Raw genomic sequence first — 21,479 nt, 5'->3', positions numbered from 1 at the left:
GTGTCACTGGGGAGTGTTATTTTGGGGTCTCCCATTGTCTCCGTGGTATTTCACTTGTGAAAAGGACGCAGCAAACTGCTGGTTGTTGACAGCAGAGAGCTGGGTATATAGGTGGACCTTGGCAGGACGTGCGGTGGTTCAGAAGGTGTTACAAGGAAGCATGAACACGGGCGTTCAGGACGAGGCTGTGCGGGCGGAGAGGCGGCTGCAGGTGCACTGCCTGACCCAGGTGCTGTGCCATTGTGATGTGTCACGGAAGGTGATGCAACAGAAGGGGCTGCAGCTTTTCCAGATCCACTTACAGTTTCCCCCTTGAAGGAGAAACACTAGAGAAGACAAGAAACCAATCCCAGATCCTCTCTGTAGGGCGTCATGCTTCCCATAAAATAGCAAAGAGCACATGGATGCTTCTCTTTCTTCTCCCAGCTCTTTGCTACCTTGTGGGGGAAAATGAGTGGAAGACCAAAGCTGAGAAGGAGCGCCAGGTTTTTTAGAGGACATTCGGAGGAAGCCAGCAGCAGCGCCAGCCTCAGTACCCTGCTCTCGGAGCCCGAGCTGGGGAATGCTGATGCCAACGGGTGCGTGACTCTGAAGCTCTCAGACCTTGTATGTTCCGCAGGCCAGACGCGATCTGTTTACTTGGAAAATAGCCTGATAAAAGCCTTTCTCCTTTTGAGAGAAAGTCATTTCCTAACAGTTTCCTGGCAGGAGTCTCTCTCTCTCTCTCTCTCTCTTTTTAAAGATTTTATTTATTTATTGAGAGAGAGACAGAGATAGGGACAGAGATAGTGAGAGAGAGCATGAGCGGGGAGGAGAGGGAGAAGCAGGCTCCCCCCTGAACGGGAGCCTGACATGGGGTTCGATTCCAGGATCCTGGGATCATGACCTGAGCCGAAGGCAGAGGTTTCACCGACTGAGCCACCCAGGCGCCCCGTCAGGTCTCTAGATCACGGGGCATGCCGTCTCCCTTCCACGCCAGGGGTACTTTGATTCATTCCAGCCCATGGGGCACAAGGATTGTGAACCAGAAGCCTCCTTTAAAGAAGAATGAACCACAGCGGCGGCAAGATTTCTATTTCACTTTATGACTTCAGAGATTATTCCTGTTTTTACTTAGCTCGTCCATGTTCTGTGATTCACGGTGTTTAGCACAGCGGTTTAGATCCCGAGACACAGAGTGCGTTGAGCGCATCCTTGGGCGACAAATGACTGCACAGTTAGTGGGCACGCATTTGGAGCCAGTAACTGTGTCCTGTCGTCAGAGAGGAGTGGATTGGCTGCAAGGAAGCTGCAGGGAAGCCCGGGGTGGGGGGGTGCGAGGGCAAAGACTGCAGCCCCTCTCCCCTGCCCCCTCTGGGCCACCTGCTGGGAAAACAAAAATGGAAAGTCACAGAATAGCCCCTCAAGTGGTAACAGCGGAGCCCCTGCACAGAAACAGTCCTGCCCATACAAGGGAGGGAGGGCTACAAAGTTTTGTGTCATTTGTCTCATGATACGAGAAGACAGTATTGGACGGTCCCAATCAAAAGTAGCAAAGCGCGCTCCCCGCAGAAGACAGGGTCCCACAGGCGGGACGAAGGCATCCAAGGGGCTTTGAAAAGCAGAGGCTGACAGTCAGGGTTTTCCCAAAAAACAGAAGTAACCTTTGCCAAACATGGGCATGTGGTCATTTTCACTTCATTCAGCCCATCGGGGGGGCTCACCCGGGCTATAAATCCACCTTTGAATAATTCTTTTTAGGCAGCGGACCCCACATGACCAACCAATAATATTTATAGAGGATGTGGTTTCAACTACACCTCCCTCCGAGGGCAAAGAATCGAGACGAACTTCTGGGTCAGGGCGGAGGTGACCTTTGGGGTGGAAAGCACAGGGTCTGGTAGGGCCACAAGAGGGGCTGTGGTGGGCTTTCGTTGCTTCTTGCTGAGGTGACGCGGGCGTGTGCGTCCTGCGAAGGTCCACTGAGTCACGTGGTTAGGGTCTGTGTCCTTTCTGTGTAGATGGTAGATGGAAGTGTTATGATTATTTTTTTTAAGATTTTATTTATTTATTTGACAGAGAGAGAGACAGCCAGCAAGAGAGGGAACACAGGCAGGGGGAGTGGGAGAGGAAGAAGCAGGCTCCCAGCGGAGGAGCCTGATGCGGGGCTCCATCCCAGGACCCCAGGATCACGCCCTGAGCCGAAGGCAGATGCTTAACGACTGAGCCACCCAGGCGCCCCTGATTATTTAAAGAACTTTATCAGATAGTTGTTAATTGTCCTAGTTCTTTCACTGAGTACCTGATTTCTTCCTTCCTTCCTTCCTTCCTTCCTTCCTTCCTTCCTTCCTTCCTTCCTTCCTTCTCTCCCTCCCTTCCTTCCTTCCTTCTCTCCCTTTCTTTCTTCCTTTCCCTTTTCTTTTCCTTCCTTCCTTCCTTCCTTCCTTCCTTCCTTCCTTCCTTCCTTCCAAGTAAGCTCCACACCCAGCTTGGAGCCCAGCCCAGGACTCTATCTGATGACCTTGAGATCATGACATGACCTGAGATAAACAGTCGGACGCTTAATCGACTGAGCCATCCAGGCACCTTAATACCTAATTTCCATGAAATCAGACTCAAACCTCTTCTCCTGCTGCCTCCAGACTGCAAGGATAACCCTTTCTGTTCTCTCCTTGTAGGCATCTCCACACACATGAAAACGCCCGTGCACACACGAGACCTAGACACAGCATAACCTTAACCAGTGTGACAGTGAGGGGCCCGACGCCTGTTTGAGTGTATAAATACACCACCCCAGAAACTGTTTTCTTTCAATCCCAAAGCTCGGTTAAGAAGTGAATTAATTCTCAGACTCAGCCTAGAAGCAGCACATTTGTGGACTTGGTTGTAGTGGTTAGTTTTACATTCAAAGCACAGGTTAATGGTGCTGGACCCTTACGTTCTTTTTGTTTTTCTTCTCTTTAGGTTAACCCAGTCGTGGAAGATCGTCATAAGTACGGCGTCTATATTGACCCTCCTTCTTATAGGTAAGGTCCTTAAAGCCATGTCGCAGGATGCTTCTGTGTGGGGAGGGGGATCTCCGTGGAACGAAAGGCCAGAGAAAGTTCTGGAAGTAAATAAATGTCGCAGATACACGGCAAGAAAGACTGTCACTCATCCCCGGGGGCTGAAGAAATGGTTGAATGTGCCGTTCGCAGGTTTCTGACGGCCAGTATTGCGTGTCTCAACCCCAGCACATGGAAAATTGCTATTTATTTATTTATTTATTTTATTATATTATGTTAGTCCCCTTACAGTACATCCCTAGTTTTCGATGCAGAGTTCCATGATTCATTAGTTGCGGTATAACACCCAGTGCACCATGCAATACGTGCCCTCCTTACCACCCATCACCCGTCTATCCCATTCCCCCACCCCCCTCCCCTCTGAAGCCCTCAGTTTGTTTCTCATTGTCCATAGTCTCTCATGTTTCATTCCCCCTTCTGATTATGCCCCCTTTCTTTATCCCTTTCTTCCCCTACCGATCCTCCTAGTTCTTATGTTCCATAGATGAGAGAAATCATATGATAATTGTCTTTCTCTGCTTGACTTATTTCACTTAGCATTACCTCCTCCAGCGCCGTCCATGTTGCAGCAAATGTTGAGAACTCGTTCTTTCTGATAGCTGAGTCATATTCCATTGTATATATGGACCACAGCCTCTTAATCCATTCACTCTTCACAAAATAATCTCTTTTCTTCAGGCTTCTGCTTGCTGTGAGTTTGGGATTAGATTTCAGAGTCCAACACAAGCAGATCCGAGTCGTTTTTGCCTGCATATGAACATTTTAATGGAGACCTGATTTTGTTAAGCACCCAGTATTGCCATTTTCCATATTGTTACCCAAGGATCTGATATTTCTTTGAGAATGTATGTATCTTTCATGCTTAGAGAAGTTCTTACCAATGCATGTGATATCAGGGCGCCTGGCTGGCTTCGCCGGTGGAGCGCACGACTCCTGATACCGGCGTTGTGAGTTTCAGCCCCACGTTGGGTGCAGAGATGACTTAAAAATAAAAATCTTTAGAGAAAATACATGTAGAATATCATCGATGGTTGCAGACAAACTCTTTTATCAGAGTTGGTCTTTTCGTTCACAGGTCTTGGCAATCACATGTGGCTTAAAGAAACAGAGTTTCCTCAGAGATCCAGACAATTTTATGCTCTAATTGCAGAATACGGTTCGAGGCTTTATAATTACCAGGTGACGTTTTGTTAAATCATTTCGTATGGCACTCGTTTAAAATCTAATATGCTCCAACTGGCAGTGTGTTGCCTTTGTTTTGCATGTGAATATCTAATAGAAATCATGTAGGGACCAGAGTCCTGTTAAGTGGTTTTATGACTAAGAGACCCTACAAATTCTCCCCAGCCTCTGATCCCACAGGCTCCTCGACAGACTGAATGTTTGGAAACCTTGTATCTTCTCGTTTCTTCCTTGTGCAGTGAGGATGTCACCCTCTACCCGTCCCATTCTATTTAGCACATCACGTGTTTGTTTCCTAGCCTCACAGCTGGAGGGGAATTTGCTTCAGGATGAATTTTATCTGGAATCTTAACCCATATCAGACTTAGGTGCTATTTAGACGATGCTATGGACTTTAGAGTTTTCAGTCGGTGCGGGAATGAGCTAAGACTTTGGAGGTTATTGGGATAGAATGAATGCATTTTGCAAAGGACATTAATTTGGGGGCCCAGGGTCCGAATGCCACAGACTGAATGTTGATGTGCTCTCAATTGAAACTAATCCCCAGGGATGGGGGGGGGGCTTTGGGTAGTGATGAGGTCATGGGTTGGAGCCTCACGGCTGATGAGTCCCCTTCCAGAAGAGACCATAGACAGTGCCCCCATGCTCTCTGCACCACCCAAGGACACAGGAAGAAGACACTATGAACCAAGAAGCTGTTCTCACCAGACGCCGAGTTCCCCAGCCTTCATCTCACATGTCCAGCCTCCAGGACCGTGAGAACTAGATTTCTGCTGCTCATAAGCTCCCCAGGCTAGGTGTTCTGTCACAAAAACTGAACAGACAATGAAGATGGGTCTTCAGGGGAGGCTCTAGCTCGCAGAAACTGGCCAACAGAACTTCACTGTGAACCAGTGCTTGATGCTCTGGACGGGGAGGCCTCCCCTTTGTCCGGAAGCTAGCTCCATCTACATGGGCTAGACTGTGGCCAGACACCGGTGTCCTCTCTCTGGTCCACCCACCTCTGCCTCCCCAGCACTCCAGTCCAGGTCTTGCCCACTCCATGCTCTGCCTCCAAAGACCAGAGAAGAATGACAGGGGCCAAGTCAGCCATGGCGTGGCGGGAAGAAGGACAGACTGACGGACTCCACCCAGGCAGTGACCTTGCACCTGACTTCATGGCCACTGTCCTTGAGATCCTGTTTCCTTTTTCTCCGGCAACTGCTGGAGTGCAGTGTGTCTGGTCATGTCCCTACAAGGGGAGACGGCGCCGGTAGGGTCCCCAGAGCACCCGATCCAGGGAGGACCGTCCCCTGGGAAGTTCACAGGTTGATACCTGGAATGGCTCCCAGCTGCAGGGATGCCACCTGCTCTGCATATACTGGAATCTGTGTATCACGAGTGTCAGATCGGGGATGAAAGGAGAGCCCCAAGGAAACCTCAAAGGAGGGTCAACCTGAGATACTCCCTGTGCCACGCAGCCCTCACACCAAAGACCAGGACCCAGGCCCACAGGAGCTGGGGCCAGATGGTCAGATCATCACCAGGAAAACAGAAATGAGAATTCCAGCCTGAGCAACAGAGGCCTCTGGTTACTGCCAACTTGGGATTGACCCGATGGCTAATTCTATCGGTCAACTTCACTAGGCTATGTGCCCAGATGTTTGCTCAAACACTAGTTCTAGATGTTGTGTGAAGGTATTTTTTGATGTGATTAACATCAAATTTACAGTCTTTGAGTAAAGCAAATTAGCCTCTGTAGTGTGGGTGGGCCTCACCCAATCAGTTGAAGGTCTTGAGAGATAAAGAGTGAGGTCCTTCAAAGACGAAGAAATTCTGCCCCCAAATGGCTTTCAGACTTGAGCTACAATAGGAATACTTCCCTGGGCCTCCGGCCTGCCAGCCTCCCCTGTAGGTGTCAGACTCGCCAGCCTCCTCAATCATGGGAGCCAGTTCCTCAAAATAAATCTCTCTCTTTCTCTCCACACATCCTACTGGTTGTGTTTCTCTGGAGGACACTGACACACTCAAACTCCTCCAGCAGTTTATCGGGGCCTCAACGTCAGGCACTCCCTCTGCCTACAATCTTCCGCCCCAGATCTTGCAAGGGAGGCTTCTCCATGACATTCCCGCCCAGCTCAGGGGTCCCCTCCTCAGAGGCTTCTGTGGCCAGACTGCCCATGACCGTGTCTGCACAGCCCCGTGTTGCCTCTACTGTGGACACGTGGTTGACTTGTGGAGCTTCTTCCTGCCTCCTCCCCACCCCCACACGGAACTGTAAGGAGCAGGGGGCTTATCCGGAGCTTAAGGCAGTCGCCAGGTACACAGGGGCTCAGGAAATACCACCCCCAAGAATGAAGGATCTGACAGCGTTGTCTACCCCGGTTTCAAAACACCTTCTTCCCTCCACCTCTCAATGTTGGACAGACCAGCACACTCAGCAGTGCCTTCGTCCTAAAAATTTCTTCCGCTGAGCCTCTAAAGCCAGAATTTCTCAGCAGGATAGGGTTTCGCTGTGGTCACACTATTGACCAGTGTTACCTGGTTTTCACTCAGAAGAAAGCCCTCTTAGAGACCTTGTGGCACTGACTGGGACTTATTTCTAGGTGGCTTCTTTTCTTTCTTTCTTTCTTTCTTTCTTTCTTTCTTTCTTTCTTTCTTTCTTTGTTTCTTTCTTTCTTTCTCCCAAGCTACAAGGAATAGATTTATTCAATTAACAATAGATTTTAAACAACAGTCTCTTCTCTTTAGATATCATTTTTTAAATATTTTATTTATTTATTTGAGGCAGAGAGAGAGAGAAAGCTCACACAGAGGGAGGGAGAGAGGGAGAAGCAGACTCCCCGCTGAGCAGGGAGCCCGATGCAGGACTCGATCCCAGGACCCTGGGATCATGACCTGAGCAGAAGGCAGACGCTTCACTGACTGAGCCCCCAGGCAGCCCTGGATATCATTTTATAACAGCATCTTATGCCTGACTAATATTCCAGTGAATAGACATGAATAAGTAACATAGTAACACTTATTTCCAAACAATTGGATTATTTGCGATTTTCCGGTATTATAAACCCTAAACATCCCTCTTGCCAAATCTTTGCAATCATGCTTAATTTCTCACTTAGGATAAACTCCTACGAGAAGGATAAACGATTCCTGGTTTCTAGGTGACCTTTGTGTAGTGAACCTTTATAACTTACTACTGCTTTTCAAGAAGCTAGCCGTGCCTCCTGCATTACCTGGGTGCTAATAACCCCAGACCCGAAGTGATTGTAAGCACATTAAATACACATTTCACTTGCTCCTTAAAATGAGGATTTCACAAGTGTTTACTAAATCCATTTATGGATTAGGAAGCCTACTTAGAACAATTAGGGAGATTACTTATGTGCCTGAGGCTTGAATTCATTTTTTTTTTCTAATTTGACAGAGAGAGAGAGAGAGAGGGAGGGAGAGAGTACAAGCAGGGGGAGAGGCAGAGGGACAGTGAGAAGCAGGCTCCCTGCTGAGCAGGGAGCTGGATGCGGGACTAGATCCCAGGACCCTGAGATCATGACCTGAGCCTGAGGCAGACGCTTCACCGACTGAGCCACCCAGGCGCCCCGTGTTGCCTGAAAAAACAAAACACAACAGTGATCACCTGGGCACGCAGCCCGTGCACTACACTTGGGACCAGACCGAGAAGATTAGCGTGGCCCCCACGCGAGGGTGATGTGCAAATTTGTGACGTGTATGAAACGTATGAGATTTCCATACTTTTAAGAATAAAACAGTTTTTTAAAAAACATGACAGTAACAAACAACACAGCTCTTTCTCCCCCTGTCCCTCCTTGATCCCTTCAGTGCTCAGGGGACTGCAAATGCAGACCGATCACAGACTCCAGAGAGCTCCGTGGGGAGGCCGGAGAGGGCAGGGAGGGTCTCTAGAAAGTTCTCAGGGAACCCGTGCTGGTGGCGTCACCAGGCGTGGTGCAACACAGCTTCTCCCACACCTTTGATCTTCAGTGTTTTTACCACTGTGCATGGTGTGAATTTTGGTCATCCCTGTTTCCCACCCCAACCCCCCACGTCAGTGGCTCTGGTGCTGGAACCCTGCGTGGGGCACACGGCTGACAATGTCCAGGCAGGGAAGGCTTGCCTGTGTGCCGTCCACGTCCTGCATGGTGATCTCACCTTCCAATCCCCTTTTTCTTATCCCTTTTACTTCCTCGCTGGTTTATCGTCCTGTGTCGTTTCATGCTATATTCCTATCATGGAAGCCCCTTGACACCCTTTTGGGGGAGAAGCCAAAACAAAATATATTTTTTTAAATCCTGAGATTTTTAGGGGTGCCTGGGTGGCTCAGTCGGTGAAGCATTGGCCTTCTGCTCAGGTCATGATTCAGGGACCTGGGATTGAGTCCCGCATCCGGCTCCCTGCTCAGCGCGGAGTCTGTTTGGGATTCTCTTCCTCTGCCCCTCCCCCGCAACTGGCAAAACCCCCCCCAAAAATTAATTAAAAAAACAACCCAGCAGAGTCACTTTACTGCACACCACACTGTGCTCCTTTGGGCCCGCGGTCGTCACACCGGCGCAGAGGCCTTCGTGGGATGCGCTCCGTGCCCGAGCTACTTTGCGCAGGGCAAACGGGTAGGAGGGCAGGTCTGCGAAACAGAAGAGCAGACCGATCAGCAGAGGAGGCTGGGAACTGCTCCCCAGGAGTGCATGGATGGTCACTGTGGTGGGTTGCAAGGTGACCCCTCCAAAGCTGGCCAGGTCCCCAGCCTGAGAACCTGTGATGTCATCTTGACGAGAAGAGTCCCCTCAGTACAACCAGGGATCCGGAGATGAAATCGTCCTGCATTTCCCAGGTGGGCCCTGGAGCCGGAGACGGGGGTCCCTGAGGAGGCACCCAGGGGAGGCCGGGCAGAGACTGGAACGAGGCAGCGCAGGCGGGGAGCCAGGAGCCACCAGACACCGCTGGAAGAAACAGGAGGCCGAAGGTCCCCCTCTCCCAGCTTCAGGGGAAAGCACCGCCTCTGAGACCAAGAGGGTACCGTTCTGCTGTTTGAAGCTCCTGGATTTGCAGCCCTTAGTGGGAGAGCCTGGCAGCCACGCGGCCGAGGAGCCCGGGGCACAGAGGAGCTGGTGCCCAGCCAGAGGCTGGGTGTGCTGCAGCCCAAATACAGGCCCACCGTCCCCTGTCCCCGTGTCCCCCTCTCTGCTGACACCTCCACCTGGGCCCTGTAGGTGTGCCCTCAGCGGCATCCTCACCCCCTGCTCGTTCTGGGCCTGGCCGGGGCATCACCCCTGCACACAGGAGATGGTCCTATTCAGACACCTGTCAGCCTAGGTCAATGCCTGCACTTCTGCTAATGGAATCCCGCTATCCATTGGGTCCCTCATGTAGGAAGGGGACGCCCCTCCTTATTACAAGAATAGCCTAAGGCCTCAGCATGGCCCTCTGATACCTCCTTCCTTCCTCCTCCCCCATATGTTCCCTCCCTCCACCTCCTCTTTCTGTCCCCCCTCCTCCTCCCCCTCTGTCCCCCTCCCTTCCCTCTTCCTTTCCCCCTCTGCCCCTCCCTTCCCACCTCCTTTCTGTGTCCTCAGGAGCAGTGAGCACTTTCACTACCTTGAGAAACAGCACCTCTTAGACTCCATTGCCACTTTCAGATTTGGGTGTTACTAGTCCCCACAAAATGTCAACTATTTACAGGAAGGCGGACAGACATGCAGGTGTGTTAGAGGACACTCGGAGTGCCCCCCCCCACCATCATGCCTGTCTATCAGGGTGGAAATGTGATTTCTTTCCCCTTTACCAATAAGAACACTAACTCTGCTTGACTAGGCAGGATGTGGAATGATTTGGGTCCTCTGGTTTCTTCCAGGCCAGACTTCGGATGCCCAAAGAGCAACTGGAGCTTTTAAAGTGAGTGAGGTTTTCTGAGTCGTGGGACTTGCTGGTGTGACTCCGGCAGCGGGATGCCTTTCTAAAACCATAAAACTAAAATCACTCCCGCTTCTGGGGCTCATCCCTTAAAGAAATATACACCGAGCCGTGCTTTCAAGATTAGTTACGATTAAAAAAATGAAAACTGCCTGGAGAAGAAAAACGGGCCAATGGTTAAATACATTTGAGAATGTCCGTGTAATGGGGAATTACAGAGCCTTCAAAATAGCTGTGACAATGAATAATGTATGTATTTAACGAGTATAATACATAATAACGTATCAAACGCCTGGGAAGTGCAGCAGGACACAAGATCTCATACAGGATCTCTATTTTGTTGCTGGTTTTCTCATGGAATGTGAAAACTGTTATAACCACGCTGAAATGCAACCGTGTTTATCTCTTGAAGATTTTTATATTTGCCAAACCTCGAACATGTATTGTTTTACAAATGGGGGGGATGTACCATGGGGGGGGGGAATGTACCAGGGGAGTAGCGCTTATATTTTTCAACCTAAAGAAACACCTGCTGGCTTGACACGTTCATTTCATTGTGTCCACCAGTAATTTCCACAGTGTCCGAGTGGCAGAAGCCATTCTTGGAAAGCAACGTCTTGTACCCTCCTGCTGTCAGGTGGCTGTCCCCCCACTGTCATCTCCAGCCAGGCAGCCTCCCGATAACCGTCCTGGCCTGAGCCTGATCCACAGGCCGTCAGGGCTGAGGATGAAACCCCTGCTCCATAGCCCACTGGAAAGGCAGGGTGTTCCCCATTTGCACAAGGCAACAAGGTGGCTGGTGGGGACTTGGGCTTCACGCTGTGAAGTCATGCAGCCTCAGGTCAGGGTGGTAGAGCCCCCTGGGGGGGATGAGGGTCCTGCAAGGTTGGAGGAGCTCTACTTGCCTCCACAGAGCACGCCCCAAGCATTGGGACACCCTCTGGAAGCTTCCTCCCCTGAATGTCCTTGCTTTCCGTAGGGAATGAGAGGCAGTGTTTTAGACAAAGGGACGTCCCTAGCTCCCTCTCTTGACACTTTGTCTCTCCTCCACCATAAAGCCCACCTCTTCCTCCCCTGCCCCTGAAGCCCAGCCCATGGCGGGAAGCCCACTCTCCCTCCCTTCACATCGGGGGTCTCCCTTTACAGGAAGGAAAGCCAGACTTTGGAGAACAACTTCCGTGAAATTCTATTTTTAATTGAACAAATAGATGTTCTGAAGGCATTGCTTAGAGATACGCGGGACGGGCTGCACTACAGCTGGAATGCGGACGGAGGCAAGGACCCGGAGCCCCTGGAGGCCACCGAGGAGGTAAGGGCGCTTGGGGGGGTTGCACTGCACAGGCTCTGGGAGCGGAAAATTCAAGTGCTGGCTGCCATGAGTCTGTGTCCTCCTCCTGAACGTTCTCCCTGACAGGAGCTTACCTCAGGGAAGCTTGCCCCAGAAACTTGCTTTTCAATCATTGCTGTGTCACAGGGAAGACTGTCACAATATGACTGATGTCCCACCCAAGTCAATACCCGACTCCGTTTTATTTTCCAGTAAAACAAACAGAAGATCATTCAGAAATGCAGCCTCTGGAAACTTAGAGAGCAGAGTACTTTCACTCACAGAGCCGAAGCTAGTGCACCTGACCTCCCCAGCACCCGATTAGGGAACACGAGGCCGAGGTCCGTGAACTTGGCTGTTCTTGCCCGTCTCCCGCACTCACTTCTCTTCTTCCCTTAATGTTTACTTTCTGAAGCACCCAGAAAGCTGATCATGACACCTCTTGCCTTCCACACCCTGTATTGTCAAGGCCCTGGGACAAGGGTCCGTGTCACTTAGAACTTGAACAGTGGGTCCTCTGCGGACAGTTGCCTTTTTAGAATCAGAACGTCCTTAAGAAGCCGGTATTAACTCAAGGATGGATGCTTTCTTTCTTTCTGTTTCTTTTTTTTAGAAGATCTTATTTATTTGAGAAACAGAGAGAGAGAGAGAGTCAGTGGGGGAGGGGGGAGGGAGAAGCAGACTCCCCGCTGAGCAGGGAGCCCAATGCGATGAGGGGCTGGATCCCAGGACCCTGGGATCATGACCTGAACTGAAGGCAGACAATAACCAACTGGGCCCCCTGGTGCCCCAAGGGTGATACTTTCTAACAAGCAGTCATGAACTCCATGTAAATGGCCTGATGCCCAAGTATCTACAGAATGTTCGAGTCTTTATTACTAAACAGAGATGCGAATGAAGGGGGGGACCCAGCAGGTGACACACAACCTCCTGTGACCGCCTCACTGCAGAGCATGATGAGGGGGTCGTTAGGGTTTCTGAAGGGGCCTTGGGTCCATCCTTGCTGGGACTTGAGAGGCATCTGGACACATCTCAGCAGTCCCGGGGAGCGGCGATCCCACAGCGCTATGGACGGCATTAGAAATCCGCGGGCAGCGTCTGGCTCTGGGTAGCTCCCTCAATGTTCACTGTTTGTGTTTCGCAAATTATGGCCCTTAGGTCCTAATCAACAAAGTGCATTAGCAAAACTCAAGCAGTTGGCCGAGACTGTTCACAGAGAATTCTTTTTAATATTTGCACAGGAGATGTCAAACTTGGTAAATTACGTCCTTAAGAAGTTGAGAGAAGACCAAGTCCAGATGGCTGACTATGCCCTTAAATCAGCTGGTGAGTAAAAACTGAAAAGTGAATGCTTCCAAGCTGTCCCTATTTTCTATATTTTATTTTCTATTTTATTTATTTTTTAAAGTTTTTTTATGTTTGATTTTTAAGAAATCTCTTTACCCAGCATGGGACTCGAACTCACAACCCGGAGATCAAAAGTTGCATGTTCTACTGACTGAGCCAGCCAGGTGCCCCTCTCTCTATTTTTTTTTATTAAGAAAACATACTTATTGGGGTGCCTGAATGGATCAGTCGGTGAAGCATCTGCCTTCATCTCAGGTCATGATCCCAGGGTCCTGGGATCGAGTCCCGCATCAGGCTCCCTGCTTAGAAAGGAGTCTACTCGAGATTCTCTTTCTCCCTCTCCCTCTTTCCCTGTAGCTCATGCTCTCTCTCTCTCAGATAAATAAACAAATTCTAAATAAACAAAAAAAGACACAGGGAGACGAACCAGAGAATCCTCTTTCTTTTTTTTAAGGACTGGCATTCGGATACACCCTTTCTATGCTTTCTTTCCTCTATTGAATGCATGTATGGCTTCCATTTTGAAAAATCCATGACGACAAATGTAAATCCAGGGATAGTCCACGTGGAACGAGGACAAGCCGAACAGGTGATGGTTTCTCAATAAATGCAAGCATGAAACGCGGTGCCAACTTCTGGTTGAACCAAGATGGAGCGAGCCCATGCCAGCTTCTCCCACCCCAACTGACTACATGCAACTGAAAGATTTGGACAAAATATAAAAACAGAGATCCTGACCTGAGCCAAAATCAAGTCGGCTGCTTCACTGACTGAGCCACTCAGGCACCCCTGATGTTGTTGTTTTTTATGTGTTTGTTGTTTTTAAGTCGGTTGGGCTGACATAAAAGGCTCATCCCACGAGCTGTTAAAATATGGGCGTCTGTACATCTGTTTAGGTAATAAGTACAGTCCACATCATATTTCCACCTCTGAATCAATTGTTCTGGAATTCACTCAATACCAGTTTCAGAAATGTGAAGCCACACGGAGCAAGCATGTTTTCTCAAAGTGACAAAGTCTCAGCAGTAATGAGAGCAGGAAGCTGTACTGTCCCTACCAATTCCCAAGTGTGAACATCACATTACTTGCAATTTGCCTGGGAATACTTGTCTAACAACGTGGTGAAAATGCAAGTGATGTGTTTTGAGATGTGTACTTCTTTATTTTCAAAATTGTTTTATCTTTGCAGGGGCCTCCGTCATTGAAGCTGGGACCTCGGAAAGTTACAAAAATAATAAAGCAAAACTTTACTGGCATGGGATTGGGTTCTTAACTTACGAAATGCCTCCTGATATTATTCTGCAGGTAAAAGCTAGACTAAGAGGAATCTATTTATATTTCAGGATTTTGTGCCTATTATTTATGATAAAAATAGTAATACTCAAAATGGAAGCCATTCTGAACTTGTCACAGAGCCTGAAACCGTCATCTTGCATTTTATTTTATCTTATTTTTTAATTATTTTGGGGGGAAAGGGAGGGACAGAGGGAGACACAGAATCTCAAGCAAACTCCATGCTGGGTGCAGAGCCTGACACGGGGCTCGATCTCAAAACTCTGAGATCATGACCTGAGCTGAAATCAAGAGTTGGACGCTTAACTGACTGAGCTACCCACATGCCTCTCTACTTGCATTTTAATAGTCATCGAACTATATACATTATTTCTTATTTTATGAGAAGTAAACTACGATTGATTCATTATCAATTGTTTTTATTATTTTAAAATCAGTAAGCTAGATTATTTACTTCTTTTTTTTTTAAAACACTTTTTTTTTTAAGATTTTTAAAATTTATTTATTTGACAGAGATAGAGACAGCCAGCGAGAAAGGGAACACAAGCAGGGGGAGTGGGAGAGGAAGACGCAGGCTCATAGCGGAGGAGCCTGATGTGGGGCTCGATCCCATAATGCCGGGATCACGCCCTGAGCCGAAGGCAGACGCTTAACCACTGTGCCACCCAGGCGCCCCTAGATTATTTACTTCTTAAATAGGACATTTGCATTCCATATCTTTTCCTTAAGTTGATCCTGCAGGCCCCCTTTTTCATTGAAAACGTCAGTCTTTCAACAAACGTCAGCTCCAGGTGCACACCCCTAAATGTCAGCACCGTGCCACACGCTCTCCAGACCAACACATTCCTACAAAGTCCAAGTGTGAGAGGAAACAGTTCCAAATGACATGTGAGTTCAAGTCAGAAGGCTCGAGGTAGACACCCAGAGATGGTAGGGCTGCTCTTAACTACAGCCTACAAGCCTGAAGTCAGTTTCCAAGGTAGGAATACCTTCCAGGGCAATCGTACAGATCTCACTGCAGACTCTAGATCTAGAAAATTGTACATTTTTCTTCCTTACCACCACCACCACTGTGACTACCACCACCGCCACCATCATCACCACTATCACCTCCACCAGTACCATCGTCACCATCACCATCATCACCATTGTCATTATTGCCACCATCGCCTCCACCACCACTATCATCACCTCCACCACCATCACCTCCACCACCACCATCACCACCTCCACCAGCACCATCACCATCACCACCACCACCACCATCATCACCACCACTACCACCACCACCATCACCTCCACCACCACCATTACCATCACCACCTCCACCATCATCACCGCCACCACCATCACCTCCATCGCTGTCTTTACCACCAGCACGCCATCACCACTCATGCCAACTGGCTGCCTTCTAGCAACATACAGCCTAGTTAGAGCAATAAAAGAAAATGCACAATAAATAAATTATATAATCATATAATAGCTAGTCCTGTAATGAAGGGCTTTGAGGGATAGAAGCATAATGTGCTCCGGAAGAACAACCAAACCCCTGGGTATCTTGGCAGTTCTGTGGGTATGTACCTCACACAATGCTTTTGTATTATAGGCATAAGTGAGGTCTGTGGTCAATAGTGTTTTGCTGACCAATACTGCAGTCGTGGATCTATACAACCCGATAAGAGATTAACTCGGTGTTTTCTTTCCAGCCGGATGTCCACCCTGGGAAGTGCTGGGCCTTCCCGGGTTCCCAGGGTCACGCCCTGATCAAGCTTGCCAGGAAGATCAAACCAACTGCCATTACCATGGAGCACATCTCGGAGAAGGTGTCTCCCTCAGGAAACATCTCCAGCGCACCCAAGGAATTTTCCGTCTATGTGAGAGGCAGTCAGAATCCGTGTTCAGAGTGGGTTGTGCTAGGAGGGAGTTGGCTAGGAATCAGACGCTGGGATGGCACCTGAACTGTGCAGCTGACCATTTTTATCACTGTGAGAAAGTGACTTCTTTCCGGGACCTCTGCTTTGCTATCTGCAAAAGAGAGAGGGTTGGACAGATGATTTCTATTACTTAATTTTTTTTTTAATTTGACCAAAGTACAATTAAAAAATCAAGTTTCATATGCTTAGAACCAAACACTCTTTTCTTCTGCCAGGGCTCCTACCCCAGGTTTCTACTCTCTGGAAGATTCCACTGGCCACAGTTTTAGCTGCTTGTTTTAGTACACTTGCCTTCATATTTGCTTTTACCATTATTTCTTCTTTTTTCTTTTTTTAAGTAACCTCTATGCCTAATGTGGGGCTTGAACTCATCACCCCAAAATCAAGAGTCACATGCTCTACCAATTAAGCCAACCGAGTGCCCCTGCTTTTACTCCTTGATTTTTCAGTTTTGCTTATCATCTACTGACTTCCTCCGATGAAAAATGAAGATTAGTCCTCGTCCACGGCTCTGCCATCCTCCCCCAGTGTCTAGGTCTTACTTTTCTTTAAAAAGCAAGTTTATTGGGATGTCATTCACACACCAGCAATTGGCTTACTTAAAGCGTTCACGTCAGTGTCTCTTAGTATATGCACAGAGTTGTGTATCCATCACCACGATCGACTTTAGGACATTTTCATTGCTCTGAAAGAAAACTTGCTCTCCTTAGCTGTCAGCTCTCGTTGCCAAGCCCGCTCCCCTCCCCCAGCACCACTGACCTACTTTATCTCTGCAGAGTTGCCTACTCTGGACATTTCATGAAAGTGGAATCATATAATATGTGGTCTTCAGTGAAAGGCTCCTTCCACTTAGCATCATGTTTTCAAGGTTCCTCTGTGCTCTATAACGTATGTCCACACTTGATTTTTTTAAACTGCTGAACAATAGGGGCGCCTGGGTGGCTCAGTGGGTTGAGCATCCGATACTCTTGGTGTCGGCTCAGGTCATGATCTCAGGGTCCTGGGATCAAGCCCCGCATTGGGCTGTGCGTTCAGCACGGAGTCTGCTTAAGACTTTCTCTGCCTCTCCCTCCCTCTCATTCTTATTCTCTTAGATAATCTTTATTAAAAAATCTTAAACATTAAAAAAATAAGAATAAATAATTGCTGAACGATAAATATTTCATAGTGTAGATAGACCACGTTTTACATATCCACTCATCAGCTGATGGGAATTTGAGTTTCCCCTTTTTTGACTATTATGAATAATGCTGCCAGGAACATTCGTGTGCGAGTCTTTGTGGGACATCGGTGTTCCTTTCTCTTGGATCTGTACCTGGAGGTGGAATTACTAGGTCAGTGGTAGATCTGCATGTCATGTTTGAGACAGAGGGAATATGGAGTATCTTCCTTTCTTTTTTTTTTTTTTAAGGTTTTATTTATTTATTTGACAGAGAGAGACAGCCAGTGAGAGAGGGAACACAAGCAGGGGGAGTGGGAGAGGAAGAAGCAGGCTCCCAGCAGTGGAGCCTGATGTGGGGCTCAATCCCAGAACCCCAGGATCACGCCCTGAGCTGAAGGCAGACGCTTAATGACTGCGCCACCCAGGCACCCCTGGCGTATTTTCCTTTCAATCAATATACAATGTTTTCACTGTTGCTGTGTGAACAGTGTTGTTCTCATTGAGCCCCATAGTATATTGGAATATTATTTTCTTTGTGTAAGATTTTGATGTTCCTGTTCGTTAAAACATTGAATTTGTTTTAATTGTTCCTGTTCGTTTTAATTGAATTTGCTTACTTTTCTATATTCCTATCACAAAACCATTCCCTGCCTCTTTTTCCAAAGGGTAAAAATCCTGCCACTATGTTCCTTCATGTCAGATCGTTTCCAAGTTTTTTATTTTATTTTTTAAAGAAGTCCCTCTGGCCCGTTCTGCCCTTCTGCTCTGATCTGACCAGAACTTCATGTCCACATCCTGGGGATTTGACTGAATCACCTAATCTATTATTTAAAAAATCTTTTCTCTTTAATTTTCCTTCTTTGTTTTTCGTTCCACCTTCGGAAAGGTTTTATCAACTTTTATCCTAACCCATATGGTGAATTTTTCATTTCTGCTGTCATGATTATTCCAAGACTTTTTTTCCCTGCAAATAACTCCTTTTTTTAGAGTCTAAATTTCTTCCTTCATGGATGCAATGTCTTCTATTAAGCTTGAGAAGATAATATTGGATATTAAGTATAGTTGTGTTGCATTTTCTCCTACTCCCTCCCGTGTCCTTATTCCCAAATACCACTTTTGCTATTTGTGGAAAAGTGCTTTTCTCTCGTGTCTGGAGATGCTTATCTGTTGCATTTAAGAGCCAAAGGGTACAAAGCCAGCCGAGCACTCCATGTGGAAGGTGGTGGCTGACGACGGCGAGCCACTCAGGTGGGTGGTCTGCTTGGGCCGATTCTTCCAGACCCCCCCCCCAGGTGGACCCTTGAGGACTCTTGCAATCTTGTGCCCAGATTTCAGCTTGGGGAGAATAGGGGCATGGGACACCCACCCCCCCACCCCCCACCCCCCCANTCCCAGGTGTTTCCTGTTGCTCTATGCCTCTCTTCAACTCCTTGGTGGCCCTATCTGGAGGGGGGGCTTGGAGTTAAAACATGGGTGCTCAGCCGGCTTTGTGTACCCTTAGAATGCCTATAAATGGCATGATTCTGGGTCATGAGACAGAAAGTAAACCACTACCCTTTATTATATATATATATAGATTTAATTTATTTGACACAGAGAGAGAGCACAAGTAGGGGGAGCGGCAGGGAGAGGGAGAAGCAGACTCCCCACTGAGCAGGGAGCCCAACGTGGGGCTTGATCCCAGGACTCTGGGAGCACGAAGCCAAAGGCTGCCGCTTAACCGACTGAGTCACCCATGCGCCCCTCACTTTAAGCTTATTTTATTCAAAGTATGTCAACAGCAAATTCAGTTACTGAGCCAGAGTTAATGCTGGGATTTGCTCTAGTTCCCTCCCTCTATCTACCTATCTATCATCTATCTACCTATCTATCATCTATCTATCTATCTCATCCATTGACTGATTGATCGATTGATCTAACTATCGTCTGTCTATCCAGTCAGCTCTATGGTCAGTCTCCTCTTGCCTCACAAGCCCCAGAGTTAAACACCTCTTGGGTGTGTAGGGCAGCACTGGGTCCTGGCACAGCCCCGTGCTCCTGGTGGACCCCCAAAGATGTCTCATGGATTGTTGCTACCTGGACGGACAACCACCTCCACTCATGAGAACCCCCTTGTCTGTTGCTTTCTTTCACAGGGCATCTCGAAACAATGTGAGGGAGAAGAAATTTTCCTAGGTCAGTTCGTATATAACAAAACGGGAAGTACCGTTCAAACATTCAAGCTCCAGGTAATGAGCGCCCTGGAAAACGTGGGGTGTGAGGAACTCCATCCCGGGGCGGTGTTGTGGGCGTTGTTGTTGCAAAATGTTGTGTGTGTGACAATAATTACGACAAAAGTATGAGCTAAGGAAGGCTTGGCTTAGCTTTAATTTTTAGCTCCAAGTGTTACATGGATTTTAATGCCTAAAAACCAGGCAAATACCAGAGCGGGTTCTAAGCCAGATTCTTCCTCATTTGCTCCTTTTTTTTTCTTTTTTTCTTTCTTTTTTTTCTTTTTTTTTTACTATATTCATTTTCTCAGTCCTTCCCTTACCTAATGGGTTCCTTTGATACTATTAGGTTTGGTGGTCGCTAGGTTATCTCTCATTGAGATGGCTGCAGGCAGACAGGAGCTCAGGAAGAGAAAATAAATATTAGACAATATGAGTCAAACCTCCCTTCCTGACACTGAGGAGTGTTAGGAAGAGGAAATGGGGGGAAAATACCACCTATTAACATAAAACCCCTGAAAGCCATGAAGGTATATGAAATATATTTTCTTTATTTGTCATTGGTCACAGGAAGATTTAGAAGGCATTGCCTCCCATGTAAAAACCAAGTGTGTTATAGGCGATACTTCCTGGCCAATGCCGAGATAATCCGAGCTGGAAATGACTATGTGTTAGAAATGAATGAACCTGTAGGGTTGCTCATATGTGACCGTTTATCCGTGTCTCTCTCCTGCTCCCACCTGGGGGCACCATCCTTCTTAGGAGCCCTGCACTTACTGGGACCTCTTTTCCCATCCATGAGACTGGGGGTCTAATAAAATACTGGTTAGGAAGGAAAGGAAGAGTTCTAATTTCCCAGTATATCAGCATCCCCTGGGATTCCTGGAGATGAATATCTGTAGAAGGCATTCATTTGTATCTTTTCTTTATTTTCAGCACGACGTTTCTGAATCCTTATTATGTGTGAAACTGAAAATCCTCAGCAACTGGGGACACCCGAAGTACACGTGTTTATATAGATTCAGGGTCCACGGTACCCCAGGAGAGAACCCCTAGAGAGGAACCCTTGCAGACGTGACCACAGGTCCAGAATGGGGGACTATTCTTATTCCTTCAGATCCACCGCACCCAGAAGAATCCGAATGGGAGTGGGAGGGAAAACTCAAAGAGGGTCATACCTGCCAATGGAAAGTGAATGCGTTTTACTAGTAAAAGATATGAAAATAAACGCCATGGTCTGGTGGTAGTTGAGCTCTTGAGGATGACACACAGGTGGAAGCACTGAAAGGTACGTATGTATTTGGAAGAAGCTGATAGTATTCTGCAGTCTCTCATACTAGTATCTTTGCCTTAATTACTTATGCAACCACAGCCACACCAGGCATGGATGCCCACCGGAACCGCTGTGGCATGTACGTATAGATGACAGTAATGTAGCAGGGATTGCTGGCACCCGTCAATGCAACGAGGCAAGCCAGAGAAATCCGAGGCAAGAATTAGAGGAAGTCTGGCCATGACTACCTGCAGATAGCCTGGTGAATTCCTCGAACTGCAGTAAAGTCAATAAAGGGATGCATTACAAACAAGGAGAAACGGCAGGCAGTTAATGGATACAAAATTACTGTACAGAAATCGACTTCATTCATAAATACAAACAACAACCAGTGAGGGATACAATTTACAAAAACTACAACAACAATTAAAAAAATTAAGGGGTGTCCGAGTGGCTCAGCCGGTTAAGCATCTGACTCTTGATTTCAGCTCAGGTCGTGATCTCAGGCTCCGCGTTCACTGTGGAATCTGCTTGAGATTCTCCCTCTCTCCCTCTGCCCCTTCCCCCTTAAATAAATAAGTAAATCTTTAAATAAAATAAAATAAATAAAAGAATTAAGCTACCTATACAGTAGTCCCCCTTTTCCTTGGGGGATAGGTGTGTGCCTGAATCCATGGACAGTACTGAACCCTGTATATACTGTTTTCCCCTATATGCACACACGTATGATAAAGTCTAATTTATAAATTAGGACAATAAGAGATTAACAGAACTAATAATAAAATAGAACAAGTAAAACAATA

General features: G+C 47.7%; 1 protein-coding gene and 1 pseudogene across 1 annotated transcript; both read left to right on the top strand.

Moving 5' to 3' along the window:
* Positions 1-289: 289 nt before the first annotated feature.
* On the top strand, positions 290-20,589 carry SUN3 (Sad1 and UNC84 domain containing 3). The gene is made up of 10 exons (XM_019801962.2): positions 290-578; positions 2,944-3,005; positions 4,120-4,223; positions 10,072-10,112; positions 11,277-11,439; positions 12,699-12,783; positions 13,994-14,109; positions 15,804-15,971; positions 19,329-19,421; positions 20,340-20,589. The coding sequence occupies exons 1-10, from the start codon at positions 451-453 to the stop codon at positions 20,457-20,459; spliced, it is 1,080 nt and encodes a 359-aa protein (XP_019657521.1). The 5' UTR covers positions 290-450; the 3' UTR covers positions 20,460-20,589.
* LOC117795522 lies at positions 7,845-7,945 on the top strand (annotated as a pseudogene).
* Positions 20,590-21,479: the final 890 nt, after the last annotated feature.

This window comes from Ailuropoda melanoleuca, chromosome 1 (assembly GCF_002007445.2).
Source record: "Ailuropoda melanoleuca isolate Jingjing chromosome 1, ASM200744v2, whole genome shotgun sequence".
Taxonomy (NCBI): domain Eukaryota; kingdom Metazoa; phylum Chordata; class Mammalia; order Carnivora; family Ursidae; genus Ailuropoda; species Ailuropoda melanoleuca.
Note: the sequence above shows the minus strand (reverse complement) of the source record. Positions and strands in the feature narration are given on the sequence as shown.

What these genes read in the sequence shown, in the direction of transcription:
- SUN3 (XM_019801962.2), top strand. Translation starts at nt 451, where the DNA reads ATGAGTGGAAGACCAAAGCTGAGAAGGAGCGCCAGGTTTTTTAGAGGA. An exon ending in ATTGACCCTCCTTCTTATAG is followed by an intron (nt 3,006 to 4,119) that starts GTAAGGTCCTTA and finishes TTTCGTTCACAG; the next exon opens with GTCTTGGCAATCACATGTGG. An exon ending in GAGCAACTGGAGCTTTTAAA is followed by an intron (nt 10,113 to 11,276) that starts GTGAGTGAGGTT and finishes CTCCCTTTACAG; the next exon opens with GAAGGAAAGCCAGACTTTGG.